Source organism: Calliphora vicina, chromosome 4 (assembly GCF_958450345.1).
Source record: "Calliphora vicina chromosome 4, idCalVici1.1, whole genome shotgun sequence".
Lineage (NCBI taxonomy): Eukaryota > Metazoa > Arthropoda > Insecta > Diptera > Calliphoridae > Calliphora > Calliphora vicina.
In genome coordinates, this window is record NC_088783.1 from 1,956,357 (window position 1) to 1,978,337 (window position 21,981).

The window sequence follows — 21,981 nt, forward strand, 5'->3', positions numbered from 1 at the left end:
TTATTATATAATTGCTTGCAAAACCATTATTTCTAATACTATTGCATTAAATTTTCGTATTTGTGTAAAATATATTGGAATCACTAAAAACTCAATTTCGAAAAAATGTTAGTTGGGGCATTTCTACATGAGACCAACGATATATACATTGAGCAAAACTATGTTAAAAGCATTTTCATATTTATAGGGATTTTTTTTTTGTTTATTGAGAATGAAAGTTCATTTATAAAATTGTTTCTGGTGTTCGCCACAAATTGTATATTTTTTAGTGATAACAATCGTCATTACATCATGAGAAACAAATGGGAAACCTTAGCAACATAAAGTAGAGACTGAGGCGCCTAATATCTTCGGTCTGGATTTTCAAATATTTTATATGATATGAAAATGCGAGAGAAATTATGTACATGCATACATATGACATATCTATTTATGTACATATGAAGATACATTAGGGCCATAACTTTTTTACATTTTTTGCAAATATCAAAATGGTCCTAACATAGTCGAATAGACCATTGAAAGTTATTTAAAACAAGTAAGAGAGCTATATTCGGCTGTGCCGAATCTTATGTACCCTTCATTTTTTTTTTTAAATTGTTTTAAAATTTTTTTTTTGGAAAAAGAATTTATGACAAAAAAAATGTTCGGGTTAAAAAATATTTTTCCCAATTTTGACCCGTTGTAGGTCCAGATACAGATACACACACTCATTCACTGACTCATCAGTCATGAGTGAGTGAATGAATGAATGAATAAGTCAGGCCTTGTATTTTTATATATATATGGGGCATTTCATGTCAAGTGAACCAACTTTTGAAATCGATGTCTTCCGATCGGGATGAAATTTGCACCAAGGTTAGCTCTATTGGATAGTAACTCAGACACAATTTTTCAACAACATCGGTCGAGAACTCTCTGAGTTATAGGGGGTAAAATTTTGACAATTTGGTCAAACAGGGGTTTTTTCTTATCCATGTAACTTATTACCTATTGTTCTTAGCAAAATGTGTCCCAAATAGTATAGATAGCTATTTCTTCGATCTTTCGAAAAAAAATATTAAAAAAAAAAATAAAAAATTTTTAATATTTTTTTTCCGAAATCAAAAACTTTTTTGACTTTTTTTTAAAATGGGCCCTTTTTTTTTTTTTTTTTTTTTCTTAAAATAAAGTTTAGATATTTTCCTTGAACACCTACTTGGTCGCTTAGTGGGATGCGAGTGGGATATCTATCAAAATAAATATTTTGTAACAAATCTTACAATTTTTGACTTTTTTTTTTGCAAAATCAAAATTTTTTTCCAATATGGGCCCTTTTTTAATTTTTTTTTTTGCTCAAAAGAAAGCCTAGGTCCATTCCTTTAAGATATTTTTAGTCCCTTAGTGGGATGCGAGTGGGATATCTATCAAAATAAATGTTTTAACACAAAAATTGTATGTCTTGAGTTACAAAACATTTATTTTGATATATATCCCACTCGCATCCCACTAAGCGATCAAAACCATCTTAAAGGAATAGGCCTAAGCTTTCTTTATAGCAAAAAAAAATTACAAAAAGGGCCCATTTTAAAAAAAAGTCAAAAAAGTTTTTGATTTTGCCAAAAAATCAAAAATTGTATATCTTGAGTTACAAAATATTTATTTTGATAGATATCCCACTCGTATCCCACTAAGGGACCTAAAATATCTTAAAGGAATGGACCTAAGCTTTCTTTTGACTAAAAAAAAATTTTTAAAAAAGGGCCCATTTTGAAAAAAAATTCGAATTTGCAAAAAAAAAGTCAATAATTGAATGTCTTGAGTTACAACATTTTTATTTTAATAGATATCCTACTCACATCTTCCTAAGTGACAAAATAGGTCTTAAAGGAAAAGATCTAAGCTTTCTTTTGAGCAAAAAAAAATTTTTAAAAAAAAGTCCCATATTGGAAAAAAATTTCGATTTTGCAAAAAAAAAATTAAAAATTGTTACAAAATATTTATTTTGATAGATATCCCACTCGCATCCCACTAAGGGACTAAAAATATCTTAAAGGAATGGACCTAGGCTTTCTTTTGAGCAAAAAAAAAATTAAAAAAGGGCCCATATTGGAAAAAAATTTTGATTTTGCAAAAAAAAATTAAAAAATTGTATGTCTTGCGTTACAAAATATTTATTTTGATAGATATCCCACTCGCATCCCACTAAGGGACTAAAAATATCTTAAAGGAATGGACCTAAGCTTTCTTTTGACTACAAAAAAAATTTTAAAAAAAGGGCCCATTTGGAAAAAAAAAAGTCAAAAATTGTAAGTCTTGAGTTAAAAACTATTTATTTTGATAGATATCCCACTCGCATCCCACTAAGCGACCAAAAGGGTCTTCAAGGATAATATCTAAGCTTTTGTTTGACCTAAAAAAAAAGATTAAAAAAGGGTCCATTTTGAAAAAAAAAGTCAACAAAGTTTTTGATTTTGCAAAAAAAGTCAAAAATTTTATGTTTTGAGTTACAAAATATTTATTTTGATAGATATCCCACTCGCATCCCACTAAGCGACCAAGTAGGTGTTCAAGGAAAATATCTAAACTTTATTTTAAGAAAAAAAAAGGGCCCATTTTAAAAAAAAGTCAAAAAAGTTTTTGATTTCGGAAAAAAAATATAAAAAATTTTTTATTTTTTTTTTTAAATATTTTTTTTCGAAAGATCGAAGAAATAGCTATCTATACTATTTGGGACACATTTTGCTAAGAACAATAGGTAATAAGTTACATGGATAAGAAAAAACCCCTGTTTGACCAAATTGTCAAAATTTTACCCCCTATAACTCATAGAGTTCTCGACCGATGTTGTTGAAAAATTGTGTCTGAGTTACTATCCAATAGAGCTAACCTTGGTGCAAATTTCATCCCGATCGGAAGACATCGATTTCAAAAGTTGGTTCACTTGACATGAAATGCCCCATATATATAAAAGTCGATCGTAAACTTAAGAAATATATAAAATGAAGTTTAGTATTCACAATAATAATACAAAAATGGAAATTAACCCTTAATAGCACTTGGGGTCCAAATGACCCTCAACTTTTAAAATCACGAAAAACACATTCATTTTGACCCCAAGTACTCTTAAGGGTTAATTTCCATTTGTGTACTGTTATTGTGAATACTAAACTTCATTTTATATTTTTCTTAAGTTTCATCAAAATCAGCCCAAAAATATATAATATTTCGCTATCTTTCCATGAGAAATTCCAAATATTGAAAAAATTGACCTTTGACCTTCACGATTTAAGGGTTAAAGTTTTCCGATTTTAGTAAAACTTTCAGACTATATTTAAAATTACCTGGACTATATTATTCTGAATAGCTTTTACTTAAAAATCATTACAGTAAGGAAATTCTGGTCATTCCCCAAAATATGGCCAAAAAAAATTTTTTTCTCGAAAATCGCAAAATTTATATCGCAGGTACGGAAAAACTATAGGAGGTATTGACATACTTTTTTCACATTTTTATTCCCTATTATATTGTCAATAAATCCCCATGTGATGATCAAAAAATTCTGAAATTTGTTTAACAAAATTTTTAAAAATTTGAAATTGGAGTTTTGAAACTGCCGTTAAAAAAATTTAATTTTTTTGGTCATACCTGCGAATAGGTTAACGGTATCCTACGAGGACAAAAACTCATATACAAGTAAATATGGATATATTTTAAGTAAAAATGAGCTTTTATTTTAATATTTCTCAAAATATGTTAATTTTGTTCATAAATTTCTTGTTCTAGTGGCCTGAGACACGTTAATGGCCTGGCGATTTTTTAATAACTTTAACATTTTTTCACCAATTTTTGTCTTTTGTATCTTATTATAACGACAATTACGTACACATTTCGATTCTTTTAAATTAAATTGTAAAAGTCATTATTTAATGGCAAAATTTTTACAAAAACTGAACAAATTGCACATTTTCCCCTTGTAAATGCACCTCAAAACTTCAGCGTCGTTGCGCCACCAGTTAACGTTATCCTATCATCCTAATATTTTACACAATGTGTTTCTACAATACATAGAACAATTCTAGAGGGGGGACGGTCAAAATTCGCAATTTTATTTTTTTGGAGCACTCTAATGCACACACTAGTTTAAGTCAGCTTAAGCAACTGTTCGAATACATATAAAACGTATGTGACAAACTATAATGTACTTAAGAGAGTTTCGTCAAATTTTATTTGCTTAAGCAAAGAGTGAAGCTGGTCCACATTCCGTAAGTTTGTTTATTGTATACAAAGAAACTAAAGAAAAAATTAAAAGGATGAAGAAAATTAATTTATTTTCATAAAATAATAAGAAATGCATATTTTTTTAATTACGTGTTGCACATAAATGTGCAAATGGGGCTAAATTGTTTTGAATGCACATACATATGTAAGTACATTATGGCCACCTAAAAGTTTCTTCGGATTTTCTTAAGCATTTGACAGTCTTTTCGTTCGGTTTTGACATTAACTTAAGCTAGCTTAAAGGGGGGTCAGACGGCATGTATTGCTTGTGTTTTGTGCCATGTATTGGGACATTTTTCCATATGTAAACATTACATACCGTGTGATCCATATGAAACTTTGTGTATGTAAAATACATGTGTATTACTCGTGACATTTTTGGCAATCAGAGCATTTTCGTGTGTATAACAGTGTTGTATTTTGAAATACAACACTGTGTGAGTGCAAAATAAAAAAAACAAAACAAAAGCGATTAAAGAAAAATCATAATAAAATAAGTTTCATAGCATTAAATATATTTATTGTGATTTAAAAATGTTTTAAATAAATATATTGTTAAAAACAATAAACATATAAACTTATAGAGGTTATGTCACATGCAATTACATATGTACGTTTGAACGTGGAAATTATGAATCGTATGTATAACGTGAATTTTGACATACACATGGAATTCCATATGTATTGAATACATGTCCCAATACACAAGAAATACATGCCGTCTGACCCCCCTATTATGAGTTTTTGAAATAAAGAAAAAATAGCGGCATTTTACTAGTCGTGTCACACTCGTAATTTAAGTATTTTTCAAACCAAAAAGTATATAAACAAATTTAAGCCATTATTACTGCCATTATTTTCTGTTGAATATGAATATCCATAGAATTTGTAATTCTTAATGACCGAATTTTTCTGCTGTGGCTAAAAAATGTTAGATAGGTGACAAAAATTCGATAATTTAATCTACGATCAACTGAATATCTGTTGCTAGAACCAAAAGAATGAATGGATGTAATGGAATCGATCCAAATTTATTTATTACAACTGTTCATTTGTTCATTGTAACTTTAAAAAAATCCCGAAATTTCACTGGAATTTACAAAAAAAAAAAGTACAACTTCTGATGCTGATTGGTACAATTTTTAAATTTCATTTGCCACCCATGTATCAACCTGGAAGAGAATCCGTTGTTTTACTTTAAAAAAATAAAAATGTAATACAAATTTGAGAAAATTTTGACTTTAAAAAATCGTTTTTGTGGGTGAGTTTTTTCCAAAATGACGGGAAAAAAATGTTATCATAAATAACTATTAATTGTCCGTCGCGTGGTACTAGGGCCAAAATTTTGTTATGGCCTTAATGTACATATTACATTCGATATCCAAAAATGTTTGCAGTAGTAAAAAAAAAACCTTAAATTTCATTCAATAAAAATTATTCAAAATTGATTAACTATTTCCCAAAAGTCAAAATAATTATTAATTTTATAAGTTCTCAACTCACAAATGGGAGCTCATAATTCTACTTCGCAAACTGTGCGCATAGAAAATCCACAACGTGGTTTAGCAATACAAGTTACACCTTCAGTGGTCTCGCGACTGGAAAGTAATACAGAAAGTGACAAATATGTAGAAAGCCAACAAGAAAAACAACAAACGAATTTTTCGTACGGTTCAGTACAAGAAATGCCCCACAATTGGACACAGGCCCAAGATGTATTTCAAAGGAAATATAATGAATTAGAGGAATATCAATTTGACAAATCTGTGGAGAAAGTTGAAACGATGATTGGAAAACCATTGGCATGGGTGGACGATGTTAATGAAACTATTGCAGACTTGAGGCAAGATTTAATAAAATGTTACCGAGACAATCCAGAACAATCGTTTTGCTGTGCAGATGTTGCAAAAAAATATCAGGATTTTATTTTCCGAGAACAATTTAAAACTATTCTGAAATCGAATGAAATAAGCAAATAAACATTTATAAGGATTCTTCTGGGAACATACAATTTCATTTGAGGGCAGGGGATATTTTAACGTATTTCTAAAATTATATTATACGTGTTATAGGAGAATAATATTTAGAACGACATTGTTTATATTGGCGATAATAACAATAAAATTCCAATAACAGCAATTGTATTTCTATGAAAATTTTATTATAGATTTTTTGTTTAATCGATAAAGAATTTAATTCTAGATCGAATAGGTATAAAAGCGATAAATTTCGATTGCACGAGACGAATGTACTATTTCTGTCGTTTTCAAAACCGTTTCCGACAATAATTGAATTCTATGACATCCCCGAATTACTTAAACATTTGATTTTTTAAGAAAAACTATACATATTTGTAATGTTTTAAATCCAGTAGAGGACAGTTGATTATTCTTCTAGTGGAAACCCTATTATAATAACATAAATCTAATAAATATGTTAATAACAGTAGTGAGTGCCGCACGAAAGTACAAACAATTTATGTTCTCATTAAAAAAAAGCTTTTGAGAAGAAAAGCTTTTATAGTTTAAATTATTTAAGCCGTGTTGCCAGATAGATAATGGCATTCATCCGCAAAATGTCTTGTTAAAGGTAAAAAGTAAACATTTCCATATTCATGTGTTGGTATAGGGTACAGTTTTTTAACCCTAGAATACCAAATATACATACGTAAATTTAAAGTACACATTTTTTCAAATGTATATCTGCATTTGAAAAAATGTGTTCTATAAATTTACGTATGTATATTTGTTTATGAGGCAATGTAAATGTAATGTTTTCTAGGAAATTTAATTTAATTTGAACTTTTTTAGAAATAATTGATAATTTGTTATTTATTGAAATGTATCTAAAGTTATTAACTACGTAAATAAAGTTAGTATTCTAACTGCCAGTAACACGAAGGCTGGTTATGTGTTAACTTATAGTTATACTGACAGTTTTCATACAAAAATAATTTTAACCGACAGTATAACTATTAGTTAAGGCCTAACAAGGCTTCGTGTTAATGGGGGTAAGAGTAATAAAAAATTATTTCGACTCTATTTTTTTTTTAATATTCTGTAAACAAAACAACAAAATACATGTTTTTTTTTAAGTAGCATAAAATTAACAAACATATTAACATACATAAACAAATCCAAAGAAATCTCTTCCCATAATGAAATCCCATTTAATAGTGAATTCAAAGAATCTGGCTACAATGTTCGTTTATTCATTCATTAATAAGCTTTTTTTATTTATTAATTTTAGTGCAAAATTTCTGATTGTTCGACAATAACGTAAATATTTTTTGCGTTGAAGCAAAAAAAAAAATGTGATAAATAAGAGTTATTATTATTATAGAATTTAAAAACTAAAGTACAAAATAAATTTTAACAATTAAAACGAGAATAAATACCTGTAAGTTATTAATTAATGGCAAGACTTGCAATTTTTGAACAAATTGAAAACCTGCGTACAATAATAATTGTGTTATCTATCAGATGGATGTCATAATTTTATTATCTAACAAATGTTTCCACGTTCATTAAAGGAACGACATTACATATAGGATATTAAAAGTACTCCTCAATAAATCGATGCTTAATATATGTACATACATATACTATAATAAATAACACTATACATACTAGGTATGCTAGAAAAAATGTAACTACAAATATTTGCGGAAGTATTTCTGTGAAAAACAGCTGATGTCGTCACATGTTTCGTGTTTTTTATTTATTTTTAAATCTCTCACAAAAAGCCATGACGTTACAAAAAGATACACTATTGTAGCGATTAAAATGCGCTATTTTGATAATTTTTTTAAAAAAAAGTATGGAAAATAATTGTATGAAAATTTACATAACATGTATGTTAGGGTGGGCCGATTTGTAAGGACAAAAAAAAATTCGACAGATATTTAAGGTAATATTTTAAAGAAAATTTAATTTTTTTTATTAAATACTACAAAAGCCTTAAAAATAACAGTCAATTTTTTATTTTTTCTGAAATATGGGCGCCTCGAAAATGATTAGTAATTTGATACATATGTCGTAGTGGACTTTTTTTCCTCATGCCAAAAGCTATCGAATAATCGATGGCACAATATTGCTAAATCGACCCATCCTAATGTAGGTAGTATGTACTTTATAATTTCCTTTTTTTTGTTTATTGTTTTTTCTAAACAATAAACAAATAGTACTACATATAATTTAAACAAACATTATTTTAATACTGCCATTAACATCTAGAAGTGCTACACGTAAAATATTTTTCCCACAAAAATATTTGTAAAAAACTACCAAATTATGATTTAAAAAAAATATAGTTTTGTGAACAAAACTAATATTCTAGGATATATGTTCACACATATCACATATTTCTTCTATTGAAACTTATGAAAGTCCCAGTTTAAAGTATTGCCCATTGTAAGTCGAAATAAAACAAATCAAAGCTTAAAAAAGAACCGTTTCATTAAAAAGAATTCCCATTTAAAATATTCTTAATTCTTATGAACTCTATTGAAACTTATGAAAGTCCCAGTTTAAAGTATTGCCCATTGTAAGTCGAAATAAAACAAATCAAAGCTTAAAAAAGAACCGTTTCATTAAAAAGAATTCCCATTTAAAATATTCTTAATTCTTATGAACTCAAATAGTTTGCTTTGAAAACACATTACACATAAATAAACACAAACAAAACTTGAATTCTCAACGCCATAGCTCATAGTTTTAATACATATTTGTTTAATTTTTCATTTATGTTTTTTAACATTTGTTAAGATCAATTGTTGTTTTTGTAGAACTGCCACCACCTTGTATGAATTCGCCTTGCCATAGCTGGTGTCAAAGTAAATTAATAAAGTAGACTCAGTAGAACAGCTGACTATTTTTTTTACTTTGGTCTAATCCAAGGTGCATTTAATAAGGTGCCATCGGCAGCACAGCTGATTATAGAAATAGCACGCACAAATGTCAAACTACATATATAAAAAATATTCGCCCGTACGTCCGTATGTCAAACTCTATATATAAAAAATAAGTGAATTCGCCTGTATTTATTTCAATTCGCCACTGCTGTCACCTTGTTAAATACGCCTTGGTCTAATCTGTCAATTCACTTGTGGTTGTTGTGGCGAAAAATACAACAAGCCCAAAAGCAAAAACAACAACAGGCAACTTTGACAGCTCAGACCTTAAACCAAAAACAAAATTGCTTGTGGTTTTTGTAAATGTTGTATTTGTTGTAGTACTGTCGCTACTTTATTAATTTACTTTGGCTGGTGTTCTTTCTGTACACAAGCGTATTTATTATAAACAAGGTCTATTAATAAGTGTACACAGTAGAGTGTAAAATAGGGATGCCAATTCCCGAATCCCGGGATTTGTGAAAAAGAATCCCGGGATTTTTCGGGATTAACAAATCCCGAAATATGAGATTTTTGATATTTTAGGAAGATTTTTAAAGCACCCAAAATACTTACCCCCAGTAACACGAAGTCTGGTTATGTATTAACTAATAGTTAAACTGACAGTTTACATACAAAAATATTTTTAACCGACAGTATAACTATTAGTTAGGCCATAACCAGGCTTCGTGTTAATGGGGGTTAGAATGCTAAATTTCAGCATATTTATAATACTAATCTCGCTTCAAATCCAAACGCAGCCAGATTTTTTCATTTGAATCAGGGAGCAGCACGTCTCTCTTGCATTGACAGGCTTTTACACAATTTACACTTTTACGAAATTTATGTTCAAGTTATTTTCTGAAGGGGACTAGGGGCAAATGTAGCCCGATTTCCGCAGTACTCTACAGTATAATTTCAGAGTACTTACAACTTATTTTGTGCAAAATTTTATAAGGATTGCCGCATAATCAATATATTTGTGACTGCTCAAACAGTACTTCTGGAGGCAATTGTATGGAGCTAGGGGAAATCATGGACCATTTTATTTTAATTTAATGCATTAGTTTTTGATTTGTTATATTTTTACTTAAATACAGGTAAGCCTCCATTTACGCGGTACTTTATTTACACGAATTCGGTATAACGCGAACTCTAATTAGCAACCATTTTTTCAAATACGCGACTTTTTTTACACGATTCTTATATAACGCGGCAACAAACAACAAGAAACGGAAAACACAGATGCGAATAACAGATTTTTTTTTGAAAACAAAATGCATTTTTTTATTATTTTGAAATTGCTCTGTTAATTTTTATAATTTTTTGTTATATTTTGATATATTTTATGCATTGGAATATTTTGTTTTTTTAATTGAAATTTTTTTCTTAATTTTCTATAAGAAAATATTTAATTTACAATTGCCACGTTATATTTAAAACTGTTTAAAATTATTAATGTGTCTGACATACCTCTCGACTTCCTTGTTTAAAGATGCAATTTGTATTTCTTTATATTTTCAAAATTTCGTTTTAGTTTAATATGTATATTGTACACAAAAAATGTACATTCGCAACGATAAAGACATAAAACACATAAAGAATATTTTTAGTTGCACTTTTATTAATTTGCTTAAAAAATATGTACATAGTAGTAGTAGTAGCACTTTTAAAAGTACCACATTCGTTCGTTAACTTTACTTTCACGACGAATAGAAAGAACAAAACAGAAACTAAATTCCATTCACTCACTAAACAACAAACAACAATAGTTATAACAAACAAACACTTTGTAATTATTTTTATTATTATTCAATATCTACATTACACACTTAATTGACATAATTTAATATCAATTTATTAAAATTTGCTTAATAAAATTATTTTTTAATACAGACAGACACTTTTCAACACGACTTAAACCTCCGGCGATTGTACTTTATCTAATGAATATATAAAAGCTTTTTAAGTTGCCATTTTGTTGTATAATTCCATTATCCTTATTGTTGTACAAAAGCTTTTGCTAAGAAGAGTGGCTTAAAATAAATATAAAATAATTAATTAAGCGTTCTATTTTACTCGAACATGTTAACGAAATTTTAAAAATATCACATAATAATTTGTGATAGAAAAATAATTACAAAAAATTGTACTTCTGAAAGTGAAAAATATCAATTGCTCTATCTATCGTATCCAGTAACGAAATATAAGTAGCAACAGCGGAAATGAAAAAGAGGAAACTTATATAGATAGTATATGTAGTACTATTATGATTATGGAAACAAATATTAATATATTTTTTTTAATATAAAATTACCTACATACATTTAAGTTTAATATATAAAAAAAAAAAAATGCTTCGCCCGGTAGCATTTACTAATGTTAGTTCTTCAAGTTTCTCCAACCCACGCACACCAGCCTTTTCTTATTTAATTGCAAATAAAATATCTTAATTTTACTGCACACTTTAGGGAGCTTTTTTTATTACAGTTGACTGGACTCACAAAAAAAAGAATTTCCGAGTTTTACCCGAATTTTTTTAATTTTTTTTCTTTACAAACCATCTCCTGAAAATTTCGAATCGAATACAAAAAAAATCAGCCAAATCGCTCCAGCCGTTCTCACGTGATGCCATTACATACATGGACCATTTCATTTATATATATATAGATTTCATTTATGTATATAATGAACAAACTTATATTCAGCATGCTCAAATCTATCTACCAAAGTAACGACCAAAATCTGTAATTCACTATTCCAAAGAAAGTAGGTGGTAGTATACATAGTACATGCAAAGAATATTTCGTGCTTTATATTACTCCGAAAATTGAGTTCCTCCAAATTGATCAGGGTTTCTGTCAATAAATTTATTTTAGAAATAATTCGATAGTCCGTGAACGATTGAAAATATCTTAGTGATACAGGCAGTGCTGAGGTATTTATGATTTGATTTTTATATTTACATATATAGGTTCGATGTTACTTGAAAATTTATCTATGTCCGTTTGTATGTATGTATGTTGGCGAACACGATAGGGCCCAAACGAAAGGAGTTGGCTGACAGAAATACTCTCTGTTGATAAAGTTTGTTTGATATTGAAAATGGACGGACCATTTTTGAGAATTTTATTTTTATAAATTTTATTTTATTCCCTCTTTGAAAGTATTTACTGGTTGGTAATGTAATTGAACCGAGCTAATATGACTGTAATAGGTCGTCTAACTAACTAAAACCCTAAGCTAAGTTCTGAATACGAGGGTTATTATTATTATTTTTGATGTTGTAATAATTAACATCACTATTATACACTGGTAATAATAAATGATGTAATAATTAAGAAAATTCAAATGATTGCATATTCATTGTAGAATATGTAAAAAGTTTAAATAAATAAAATTTCCACTTTCACCAAACGTTTAGAGAATAGTTTTACAATTTTCCGAATGTTTAAAGAGATTCATTCGTTTATAATTTTCTTTTCTTTCTTAGAAATTTTTAAAAAAATGTATGACGTTTTTTTGCATGCCCACTAAAACTAACAACGTTCATTATATATTACAATATAGTACATCTGAGTAAACATTTTCGATTAAATTCAATTTAGTGCACACTCAACTATTCTAGCATTTAGATCAGTGAAACAGAAATACAAAAGTAGTGTTCTAAAATATTTTTCAAAATAGTCGTACAAATTAAATAATTTAAATAAATGTGTATCCCAAAATAAATAAATAATAAATCGAAAAAAAAAATCAAACTACTCACCGATTTTATGAGGTAATTGAAATAAATAAAATGTGTAAAATAAACATAATTATGTATTTTAATAAACTATTTTGCGCAACATTGACCTTGTTTTATGTAAAAATTTCGGCCTTGAACTTGAAAAATTATTTTGTTTATTTCCTGCAGTTTTTGTGAAATTATTTAAAAATATAATGTATACATATATATACACATGTATAAGTTGAACAACATATGAATAAAATACGTTGTCTTTTGGATGACTATTGAGAAATTTTCAAGATAATTTAGATTAATTAAACAAAGTGTGATGGCGTCGATAAGTCTGCCGATTTATTGGTGAATGAGAAACAATGAAATTTAGGAATACCGTCAGAAATACATACAATTAAATACGATTCATTAGTAAATTCAGTAACAAACTGCAGCACTGTAAATTTGAGTCAAATTGGATAATGTTATCTCGGGCTATGGAATTGTTGAATAAATGTTTTTTTACATACCAATATTCATTCGTAAATGCTCTGATATGAATTTTTGAGCAATTAATGGATGATCAAAAAAATCTTACATACACCTGTATTAATAAGTTAAATAAAACTTAAACCGTTCAATATATAAAATCTAAAAAATACGTAATACTGTATTCAAATATTGTACAAATTCATTAAACATTAAAATATTGGCATATTACTCGGTATTTATAAATTTATTCACATTTTCCTGAAATCCTTTCATTAAATATTTTATAGTTACTTCCGTTACCTTTTTGGACGAGGTGGTCCACTTACACCTTATTCATGTTGTGAAATTTTTAGATGGAATTTTGTAATCAATAAACAGCTGCACTATAGTTCAAAGTATCACTTTTTCCGTGCGAAATTAATAACTATTAAAGTATTCTACTGTTTGATACCAAAATTGGACCATAGGTAGAAATACTTTTATTTTCAACAAATTTTAATAAAAAATTAACCCTTTGTAGACTATTAACCCATCAGGAGAAAAATAAAATAAATTCATTGCTTTTGATTAGAAAAAACTTATTTCATATTAGTTTTCAGTCAAATTAGTTGAATCAGTAATTCATTTTGTAAACACATTTGATTCAAAATATTAATTGAAGTATTAGATAAAATTTCGCACAGTGGTATAGAAAAAAAAGATGGAAATAAATTTTGTAATTTCTAAATCCTTAGTCCTTAGTTAGATTTGAATAAAATTTGACATGCGCAAAGAAGAAGTGTTGAAGAGTTAAATTTTGAATTTTGACCGCATGGGCTCACCAGGGGTGCGGCCAGGGGTCCCCATAGTAGGACACCTCGGGTATGTTAAATTTTTAAAACGATCCTATTTCTTCGTCTGTGTTTTCTATCATCTGCTTCGAATGAATTAATACCTTGTGTACTGTGGATGTCATTGATAACCAAAGATACAAATCTGAACGCATATATCACCATTAACCCATATCGAAAATTATCTTACTTTATTCTGCATTTTTGACATTTTACTTTTAAGTAATTGTAGAATAATGGCGGACTTTTTCATCCAAAAATTTCTTACAGCCCTTAGGAATAACAGGAGCACTAATTTTCTTCAAAATATATTTAATAATAACATCATACTTTATGTCGTTTGGGCGTTCTTTTAGCCAAATTTCATAAAGTTAATTTTTTTTATAGCACAGTAACCTAGAAAAAATTAAATTACACAGAAAGCGCAAAAATGCGCAGTATGAGATAAAGTGGAATAAATTCACAACATTTCAGTATATTTATTTCTTTCTGTTTCAAGTTTAACAAACGTTAACATTTTTTTAAAAGCTTCTATAAAGTTAAAGTTTTGTAATCAAAAGAAATTACTTTAAGGTTATGTTTAAAAATTGTAATTTGTAATATAAAGGGAAATAGTTTCCAAATAATTAGGAGAGAAAAATTAAGTACTTAGACGTCTCGTTGTTTTCCATTTTAAATATTATTAAAATTATTCACACACTTTCCACAATTAACGGTTAAAAGTTACAATATAATATTGATACTATTCACAAATTTTTAAAAATGTATCGAAACTTTGACTTTAAAGGCGTGCTGTCAAGCAGTATTTTGTATTTTACAAAAACCAATTGCGAATTTGATTGCATTGGGGCTTTAGTAACAGGTTGACATCAAAAAATAATGAATAATAACAACTTCGAAATATGAATTTCGCACGGAAAAAGTGATACTTTGAACTATAGTGAGCTGTTAGGAACAAAATCAACTATTGTGAATGAAACGTACATTGCAATATCACGATAGCAATTTTCTCTTCGAGGGAAATGAGAACATAAATTTCACATGTAATTGCCGATAAGGGTGAATATTAGTACGACCTAACTGTAATTTAAGTTCTTATTGTTAATGAGAGTTAGGAAATTAATTTATAAGAAATGTGTAACTCAAATTAAAAATCATTCAATGATGACATTGTTGGTGTAAAATAATAATTTGTTCAGATATTGCACTTCTTGGTATTAACAGAATTGAGTTAATAAATTTGTTAAAGCAAAGTGATTTTTTTAATAATTATAAAAAAAAACAAATAGAACGATGCCTTTAACACTCACATTTATAAGAACACAATGGCGTGCTTTTACCACCACTCACCCCTTGATCAGAGGTTCAATATCTTATGCGATCTTATGGCCCACCGGAAGTTTAATACAACAAACCCTTGAGGGTAAAAACTTCAGTAAGTATTCAAATCCTATAAGATACAAAACATAAATCTAATAATATAATACATTATCTATTTCAAAGAAACCTATGACTATATGCGAATGTTAAGATTTAGTTTATTTGGATCTCTGTACGTAGCCCCATCATTATATGGCTGGTTTAGATTAACTTCAGCAATGTGGCCACAAATGAGTTTGAAAACTGGTCTGATAAAGGTAATAACGGTTACAAATATGTACAATTCTTATATACATATGTACATATCGTACTCGTTCAACAACACTGTATTAACTCAAAATTTTTAATTAATACGGTATTGTTGAACGAGTACGATGTGTAAATAGCATAAGTAAAGTGTGTGACTTTTTAGGCCGCCATTGAGCAAATGTCGTATGGTCCATTTGCTTGTGCCAGCTTTTTCATGGGTATGTCCTTATTGGAAATGAAGTCTTTATCTGAGGCTGTCGAGGAAACGAAAGAGAAATTTTTACCAACATTCAAAGTTAGTATTGATTTGGCTCATGATTTTCAATATAATTTTATGCATTTATGATGATCTTTTTATATTCTTTTAGGTGGGTATATGCATATGGCCGATTCTGCAGACAATAAATTTTTCCATGATACCTGAAAAAAATCGTCTTGTATTTGTAAGTATTTGCAGTTTAATGTGGACCACATTTTTAGCCTATATGAAAACGAAGGAATTATCCGATCATCACGAAACACATCGGAGCAACACAATTGAACAATAAAATTCCGTGTGTATTAGTTATTAGTTAGATCAATTTTAGTTTGTAGTAGGGTGTATAAGGAAATTCTTGTGTTATTATATGTTAAAAAGTGTTGATAATTAATTAATTAATAAAGTGCATTTATTTGATTTGGTGTTTTATTGTTTCTTTTATCCACTTGGTATAATACGATAAATTTGTAAAAATGCCTGGCTTAGAAGCACAGGGTTTTAAGCTCCATGATACTAAACCAATCTGTTTATTTTCATGCAACAATGGTCCACCAGAGTCTCCAGAACACTGACCTTTCTGAACTCCCCCAGCACACAGGTTCGAATTATGTATGAACGATTTTAGGCACTTGCGACACTCGTCTAATGTGATAATTTCCAAATTTACTTTCTCTAATTGATTTGCCAGTACGCCGTCGGTCTGAAAACGGGATTACTTAATATATTTAGTAATTAATTAGTTGATAGATTAATCACCCCATTTAAGCCCCATCCTACTAAGTATCCTGTGATGGTTTCATAGCTCATGTTGTAACCATTATCTAGTTGCACTTCGCGTAAATTTGTAGTCAAGTTTATAGGATCCTTTAGTCGGATTAGCGCTATGTCATGGATGGTAATGGTTGGATTATATCCCTCGTGTTGTATTACATCGGAGGCAATGGCATATTGTGGCTGGATGGGATTAAGTAGCGTTGAGTTGTATTGAATCAAGAATTCGTCGGCTCTTTTAATGTAGGTAAAGCAATGAGCGGCTGTTAAAATCCAATTGGTGTTTATTATGGTTCCAGCACAAAAATGTCTTTTGGATTTAGTTAAACGTAAAGATATCTGCAATAAAACGTTTCTATTTACATACATAAAATAATTTAAAAATCTAGATTATTTATTAGTTTTATATGGTTTCGAGTAAAACACAATTGCATATGTATGGTTCGTATGTATATTTATTTCAAATAATTTACATATCTTAATTTTTCACATTCAGTGGATTTTTAACACGAACTACTATTAAATTTCCACTCAATATTTGTTCAAGTCCTTCGGTATTTTCGTCTTCATCGTCCTCGGCATCGAGAACAGTTTCCAGAATCCATCCAACGTAGGCGGATACCTCGGTAAAAACACCTGGGAATGGAGGTCTTGTGCAAGGTTTGCGAGACCACGAAACAATACCAATTTGAGTGCCATTTAAAATTAAAGGACCACCTGAGTCACCACTACATTGACCTTTACCGCCCTCCGGTACACCGGCACAAATAGTAGTTGAATGCATTTGTAAACCATGCCTCGTACTACATTCGTCATCGTCGAATATTTCCAAATCAACTTTTTGCAAGAACTGCTGCACTACTCCGCCAGTCTAAAATTGTATTAAATAATTTTTAAAATAATGTACATTTGATATTTCAACACCAGCTTACCGCATTTAAGCCCCAACCGATTAAAGTGACTGGCGTTTGATTGTCAGTGGTGGCATTTAATTCGGGCAGTCGAACGCCTACAAAATCTTTCTCTACATTGACCGGCTTATCGAGCCTCAACAATGCAATGTCATGTATGTACTGATTAGCTGGATCGTAGCCCTCATGGACAAATATTTTCGATACATTGGCCAGATCCGTTGAATTTTGATTCAATTCAATGCTACCGTATTGGACATTAATTTGACTTGGCTTTGTTCTTACCACACAATGAGCTGCTGTCAAAACCCAAACACGGTTTAGAAGCGAAGCACCGCAGGAGTGACGTCCTGACGATGCCCGTCTCAGAGAAACCTTTAGAGCGTTTTTGTGAAACAATCAAAAAACCAAAAATTTAAAAATGTGCATTCATCTTACCATAAATGGAAATTCGTCTGGCAAAGCCATTGAGCCATTCACAATTTTACTATCGAATCCCATGGCATATTTAATGGCCACACATAAAATGAGCGCCAACAACAAGCAATGTTTGTGTTCCAACATGTTCGCAATTACGTATTCGCTACCGTTATGATGATCTGTTACAGTTTACGAAAGGTTTTTATAAAAAGCATTTGCTGTAGTGAAATCAGCTTTCAATATACTTACACCAAACAATATACATTGGCCTACATACCTCCGATACTGTTTTCACTGAAGGTTTTGATAACATGCGTTTGTTTAGACTAAAACTCTATCTACTACCCGCCCTTTTCATTCGAACGTCGAATCAAGGTCAATGTTTGTTACCGCTTACGTTTTGTTATTTTATAAGGGTTTCATAAAAGCAACAACAACAACAAATTTCCTTATTTCAGCACAACAACAAAGTATTGGTAGCAACATGTCTATGCTCTTGCAGAAATTCAAAGTATTAATAACCAAGTATCCAATAGTGAGGGGTATGGTTTCCTACAGTCTTATATGGCCAACGAGCAGTTTAATACAACAAACATTTGAGGGAAAGCGATGGGGTAAGTTTTAGTGATGAAAAATTAACACATTCTTTATGAAGCTCTGCAGCATCTAATTGTTTCAGGAAACTACGATTGGTGGCGTGTTCTACGATTTAGTCTTTATGGTGGATTTTTTGTAGCGCCCACAATATACGGCTGGTTTAAGGTAAGTAAAAATTCTCTACAACGATGTCGTTTATGTACACTAGGGTGGGTAAATTTTTTTGGTCAACAGGCGTATAGCAAATACGTAATATAAGAAAAATTCTAAGAAAATTTCCCCAAGAAACTACGGGTCTAAAATCAAAACCTAGCTCCCGCTGAGAGGATTCAAAATACACAGTTAAGAAATTTTGATTTTAGTCGCTTTTCATTGCTTATTTTGATATGAAAGTTTATAAAAATGTATACCAATGTATAAAGGAAATTAAGTTCTTAACAAAACATAATTCTAATTATTTAAATCGAATGAAAATTGTAAAAGTTATTCAACTTTTCATTAACACCTTTTTCAGTATTTTCTACCCCAGCGAAAACAAAACAAAAAAATTTTAGTACAATTTTTAATTTACAAGGTAAATTACTATTTCATAAATTAAAAAAACAATTAATTTTGTTTATTTAAAATTGTTATAATTTGGTGAAGAGTATATAAGATTCGGCACAGCTGAATATTGCTCTCTTGTTTTTATTTAATGTTAGAGCGACTCACTTCGTATGGAGAGGACATAAGTGATTTCGTTACCCCTCTCAAATTAAACCTTGACTTGCTTCAGGATGTTTACCAAAATATGTTGGGTCTATAATAACCGTTCATGACTGGATCATTTTCCAAAAAAGTTTTTTTTTTAGTTTGAATTGTGCAAACAAATCTAATCAGCTGTTTTTTTGTTTGAAAATTAAAACACTAACTTGAATGAGAAATTGATAGATATCAAATTCGTAAAAAAGTGTGAGTGTATTAAAACTTGAAAGGCAAAACTTGATCGTATAAGCCCCAAGTTAGGGATATAAATAACGAAATTTTTGGCATGCTATCATGTGAAGGCCAATGTTGTATAAGTAATGAAAATCATTTTTTAGGTCATTTGGAATCAAAAAAATCACGCACCAACACCAATTTCTAAAATAAACCAATTTTTTTCTATAAAAAATTATATAAATAAATTATTTTTTTTTTTTGCTAGTGTGAGGGACACTTCACTTATTTAAAAATTATGTTTTATGTCCGCAGTTATTAATAAAATAAAATATGTATTTGAATTTCAAAATAATTGCAAATATTTAATAAAACACTTATTACGTTTGGTGCGTGAACTTTTTTAACAACCGCGAAAAAATAATACCGTGGTACCTATTTAATATTTTTAAATGCTCTATTCAACTATGTTATGCCAATTTGCATACATATTTGCAAAAAATGTCAATAGTTATATCCTTAATGTACATATTTCTATTATTTGGGTTATCATTTCAAAGCCCTCTTCCAGCGGGTATATACATATTTACCTTTAATATAGAGATATGATTTTTTATTAAAGTGTTTATTATTTTGAAAGTAAATTAAACTATTTCAAAATTTACTTGATTTCAAAAATGTTTTTTATTTGAACTAGTTCGCTTATTTTCGGACTGTCAATCTGTTAAATATCATGTTTTGTGTATCCAGTTGTCAAGACAAAAAAGGTGTGTTCGCGTACTTTCCAGTAAAAAATATCCAGTAACTTTATTTTAGAGAGTAAAAATAAATTACTCTCAATCTGAAAAATTACAAAAAAAAGTACGCGAACAACAATTTGTAAAAATAAGTTGTTTTTTATTATAAATAATTCAAAACGTTTGTATTGTGTTATTTTACATATTTACTTTGCAAACTTGTAAATTGTATTAATTTTCAACTTTTTAGTTTTGTTTATATTTGCAACCATATGTTTTAAACACATTTTTATGTTGATATTAGTTGTGTTCGCGTACTTGATAATTTGTAATAATTTGTACAAATTATCACTGGGAGTTACGGGATTCCGTTCGTTTACTTTTAAAAACTTGTAACGAGAGAACAAGAGAGTGTTAAAAGTGACAGTTCGTAGATAGAGAACATGATATTTTTTACTGGACATTTTTGGTCCAGTAAAAAATATCAACATGAAAAATATGTTTAAAACAAATTGTTGCAAATGTAAACAAAACAAAAAAGTTGAAAATTAACACAATTTAGAAGTTTTGCAAAGAAAAGAAGTAAAATAACACAAAACAAACGTTTTAAATTGATTTATAACAAAATACAACTTATTTTTACAAATTGTTGTTCGCGTACTTTTTTGGATATTTTTTAGATTGAGAGTAAATGTATTTTTACACTCTAAATTAAAGTACTGTTACAATTCTTAGATTTCTTCGGCTATGTGGCCACAAACATCCTTGAAAACAGCTGTAATGAAGGCTGCTACTGAGACGATATCGTACACACCTGCTGCCATGGTGTGCTTTTACTTCTTCATGAGCTTGTTGGAATTGAAGACAGTAGAGGAGGCTGCAGCTGAAGTAAGCAAAAAGTTTCTGCCTACCTATAAGGTGAGTGTAATCGGACATTGGCATACATTTGTTTTTGCATGTCCCAGCTAATTATGATTGTTGTTTGCCTTTTTATTAGATTGGTGCATCAATATGGCCGATTGTGGCTACAATCAATTTCTCTGTAATACCAGAACGTAATCGTGTTCCTTTCATTAGTGTATGTAGTTTATTGTGGACATGTTTTTTGGCTTATATGAAACATTTAGAACATCATCAAATTGATGATGAAAGTAATTATTCGCTAGTGAAGAAAATGGAAGAAGAAAGTTAATGAAAATCTCACTATAGTTTTGTTACTTACATACATATACATAAATACATGTAATATATTATACATACATATGTAGATTGTTGTTGTTTTGTAGAATTCTGTTTTAAATAAATGTAAATAAAATAAATTTAAATTCGGTTTTTTTCAACTTGCAATTTATTAATTTTAAAAAAATTTATTTTTTGCGGCCGAGGTAAATCTCATAAAATTCACCACGATTTTTATTCATTCACCACACTTTTTTCAACACAAATAATGTTCGGCTATCGATTTTTATTCACCACGAAACACATTTTGCAACACTGGTGGGATGGATTATTTGTGATGAGAACTGGAAGAACGACAACCAACAA

General features: G+C 29.3%; 5 protein-coding genes across 6 annotated transcripts; 3 read left to right on the forward strand and 2 right to left on the reverse strand.

The window, feature by feature from the left end:
- The first annotated feature begins 5,765 nt into the window (after positions 1-5,765).
- Positions 5,766-6,239, forward strand: LOC135956678 (uncharacterized). The gene has a single exon (XM_065507228.1). It carries the CDS (start codon positions 5,766-5,768, stop codon positions 6,237-6,239), a length of 474 nt encoding a protein of 157 aa, XP_065363300.1.
- Positions 6,240-7,516: 1,277 nt separating this feature from the next.
- LOC135956984 (mpv17-like protein) lies at positions 7,517-16,504 on the forward strand. Its single transcript, XM_065507625.1, has 5 exons — positions 7,517-7,659; positions 15,484-15,629; positions 15,698-15,831; positions 15,987-16,118; positions 16,192-16,504. The coding sequence occupies exons 2-5, from the start codon at positions 15,488-15,490 to the stop codon at positions 16,369-16,371; spliced, it is 588 nt and encodes a 195-aa protein (XP_065363697.1). The 5' UTR covers positions 7,517-7,659; positions 15,484-15,487; the 3' UTR covers positions 16,372-16,504.
- LOC135956983 (uncharacterized) lies at positions 12,780-21,652 on the forward strand. Of its 2 annotated transcripts, XM_065507622.1 has the most exons (5): positions 12,780-12,932; positions 18,643-18,798; positions 18,864-18,946; positions 21,172-21,354; positions 21,434-21,652. In XM_065507622.1, exons 2-5 carry the CDS (start codon positions 18,669-18,671, stop codon positions 21,626-21,628), a joined length of 591 nt encoding a protein of 196 aa, XP_065363694.1. In that variant the 5' UTR covers positions 12,780-12,932; positions 18,643-18,668; the 3' UTR covers positions 21,629-21,652. The 2 variants fall into 2 exon arrangements, with proteins under 2 accessions (XP_065363694.1, XP_065363696.1); XM_065507624.1 differs by lacking the exon at positions 12,780-12,932 and having other exon boundaries at positions 18,618-18,798.
- Positions 16,492-17,222, reverse strand: LOC135956681 (chymotrypsin-like protease CTRL-1). The gene is made up of 2 exons (XM_065507231.1): positions 16,839-17,222; positions 16,492-16,782 (listed from the first exon to the last, which is right to left on the reverse strand). The coding sequence occupies exons 1-2, from the start codon at positions 17,220-17,222 to the stop codon at positions 16,492-16,494; spliced, it is 675 nt and encodes a 224-aa protein (XP_065363303.1).
- Positions 17,332-18,422, reverse strand: LOC135956683 (trypsin-1). The gene is made up of 3 exons (XM_065507232.1): positions 18,203-18,422; positions 17,786-18,139; positions 17,332-17,724 (listed from the first exon to the last, which is right to left on the reverse strand). Exons 1-3 carry the CDS (start codon positions 18,326-18,328, stop codon positions 17,332-17,334), a joined length of 873 nt encoding a protein of 290 aa, XP_065363304.1. The 5' UTR covers positions 18,329-18,422.
- Positions 21,653-21,981: the final 329 nt, after the last annotated feature.

Coding starts and splice junctions, on each gene's coding strand:
- LOC135956678 (XM_065507228.1), top strand. CDS start 5,766: ATGGGAGCTCATAATTCTACTTCGCAAACTGTGCGCATAGAAAATCCA.
- LOC135956984 (XM_065507625.1), top strand. CDS start 15,488: ATGCCTTTAACACTCACATTTATAAGAACACAATGGCGTGCTTTTACC. Junction 15,630..15,697: donor CCTTGAGGGTAAAAACTTCA/GTAAGTATTCAA, acceptor TCTATTTCAAAG/AAACCTATGACTATATGCGA. Junction 16,119..16,191: donor AATTTTTACCAACATTCAAA/GTTAGTATTGAT, acceptor ATATTCTTTTAG/GTGGGTATATGCATATGGCC.
- LOC135956681 (XM_065507231.1), bottom strand. CDS start 17,222: ATGTATGTAAATAGAAACGTTTTATTGCAGATATCTTTACGTTTAACT. Junction 16,783..16,838: donor TAGGATGGGGCTTAAATGGG/GTGATTAATCTA, acceptor TCCCGTTTTCAG/ACCGACGGCGTACTGGCAAA.
- LOC135956683 (XM_065507232.1), bottom strand. CDS start 18,328: ATGTTGGAACACAAACATTGCTTGTTGTTGGCGCTCATTTTATGTGTG. Junction 18,140..18,202: donor CAGACGAATTTCCATTTATG/GTAAGATGAATG, acceptor AACGCTCTAAAG/GTTTCTCTGAGACGGGCATC. Junction 17,725..17,785: donor TCGGTTGGGGCTTAAATGCG/GTAAGCTGGTGT, acceptor ATACAATTTTAG/ACTGGCGGAGTAGTGCAGCA.
- LOC135956983 (XM_065507622.1), top strand. CDS start 18,669: ATGTCTATGCTCTTGCAGAAATTCAAAGTATTAATAACCAAGTATCCA. Junction 18,799..18,863: donor ATTTGAGGGAAAGCGATGGG/GTAAGTTTTAGT, acceptor TAATTGTTTCAG/GAAACTACGATTGGTGGCGT. Junction 21,355..21,433: donor AGTTTCTGCCTACCTATAAG/GTGAGTGTAATC, acceptor CCTTTTTATTAG/ATTGGTGCATCAATATGGCC.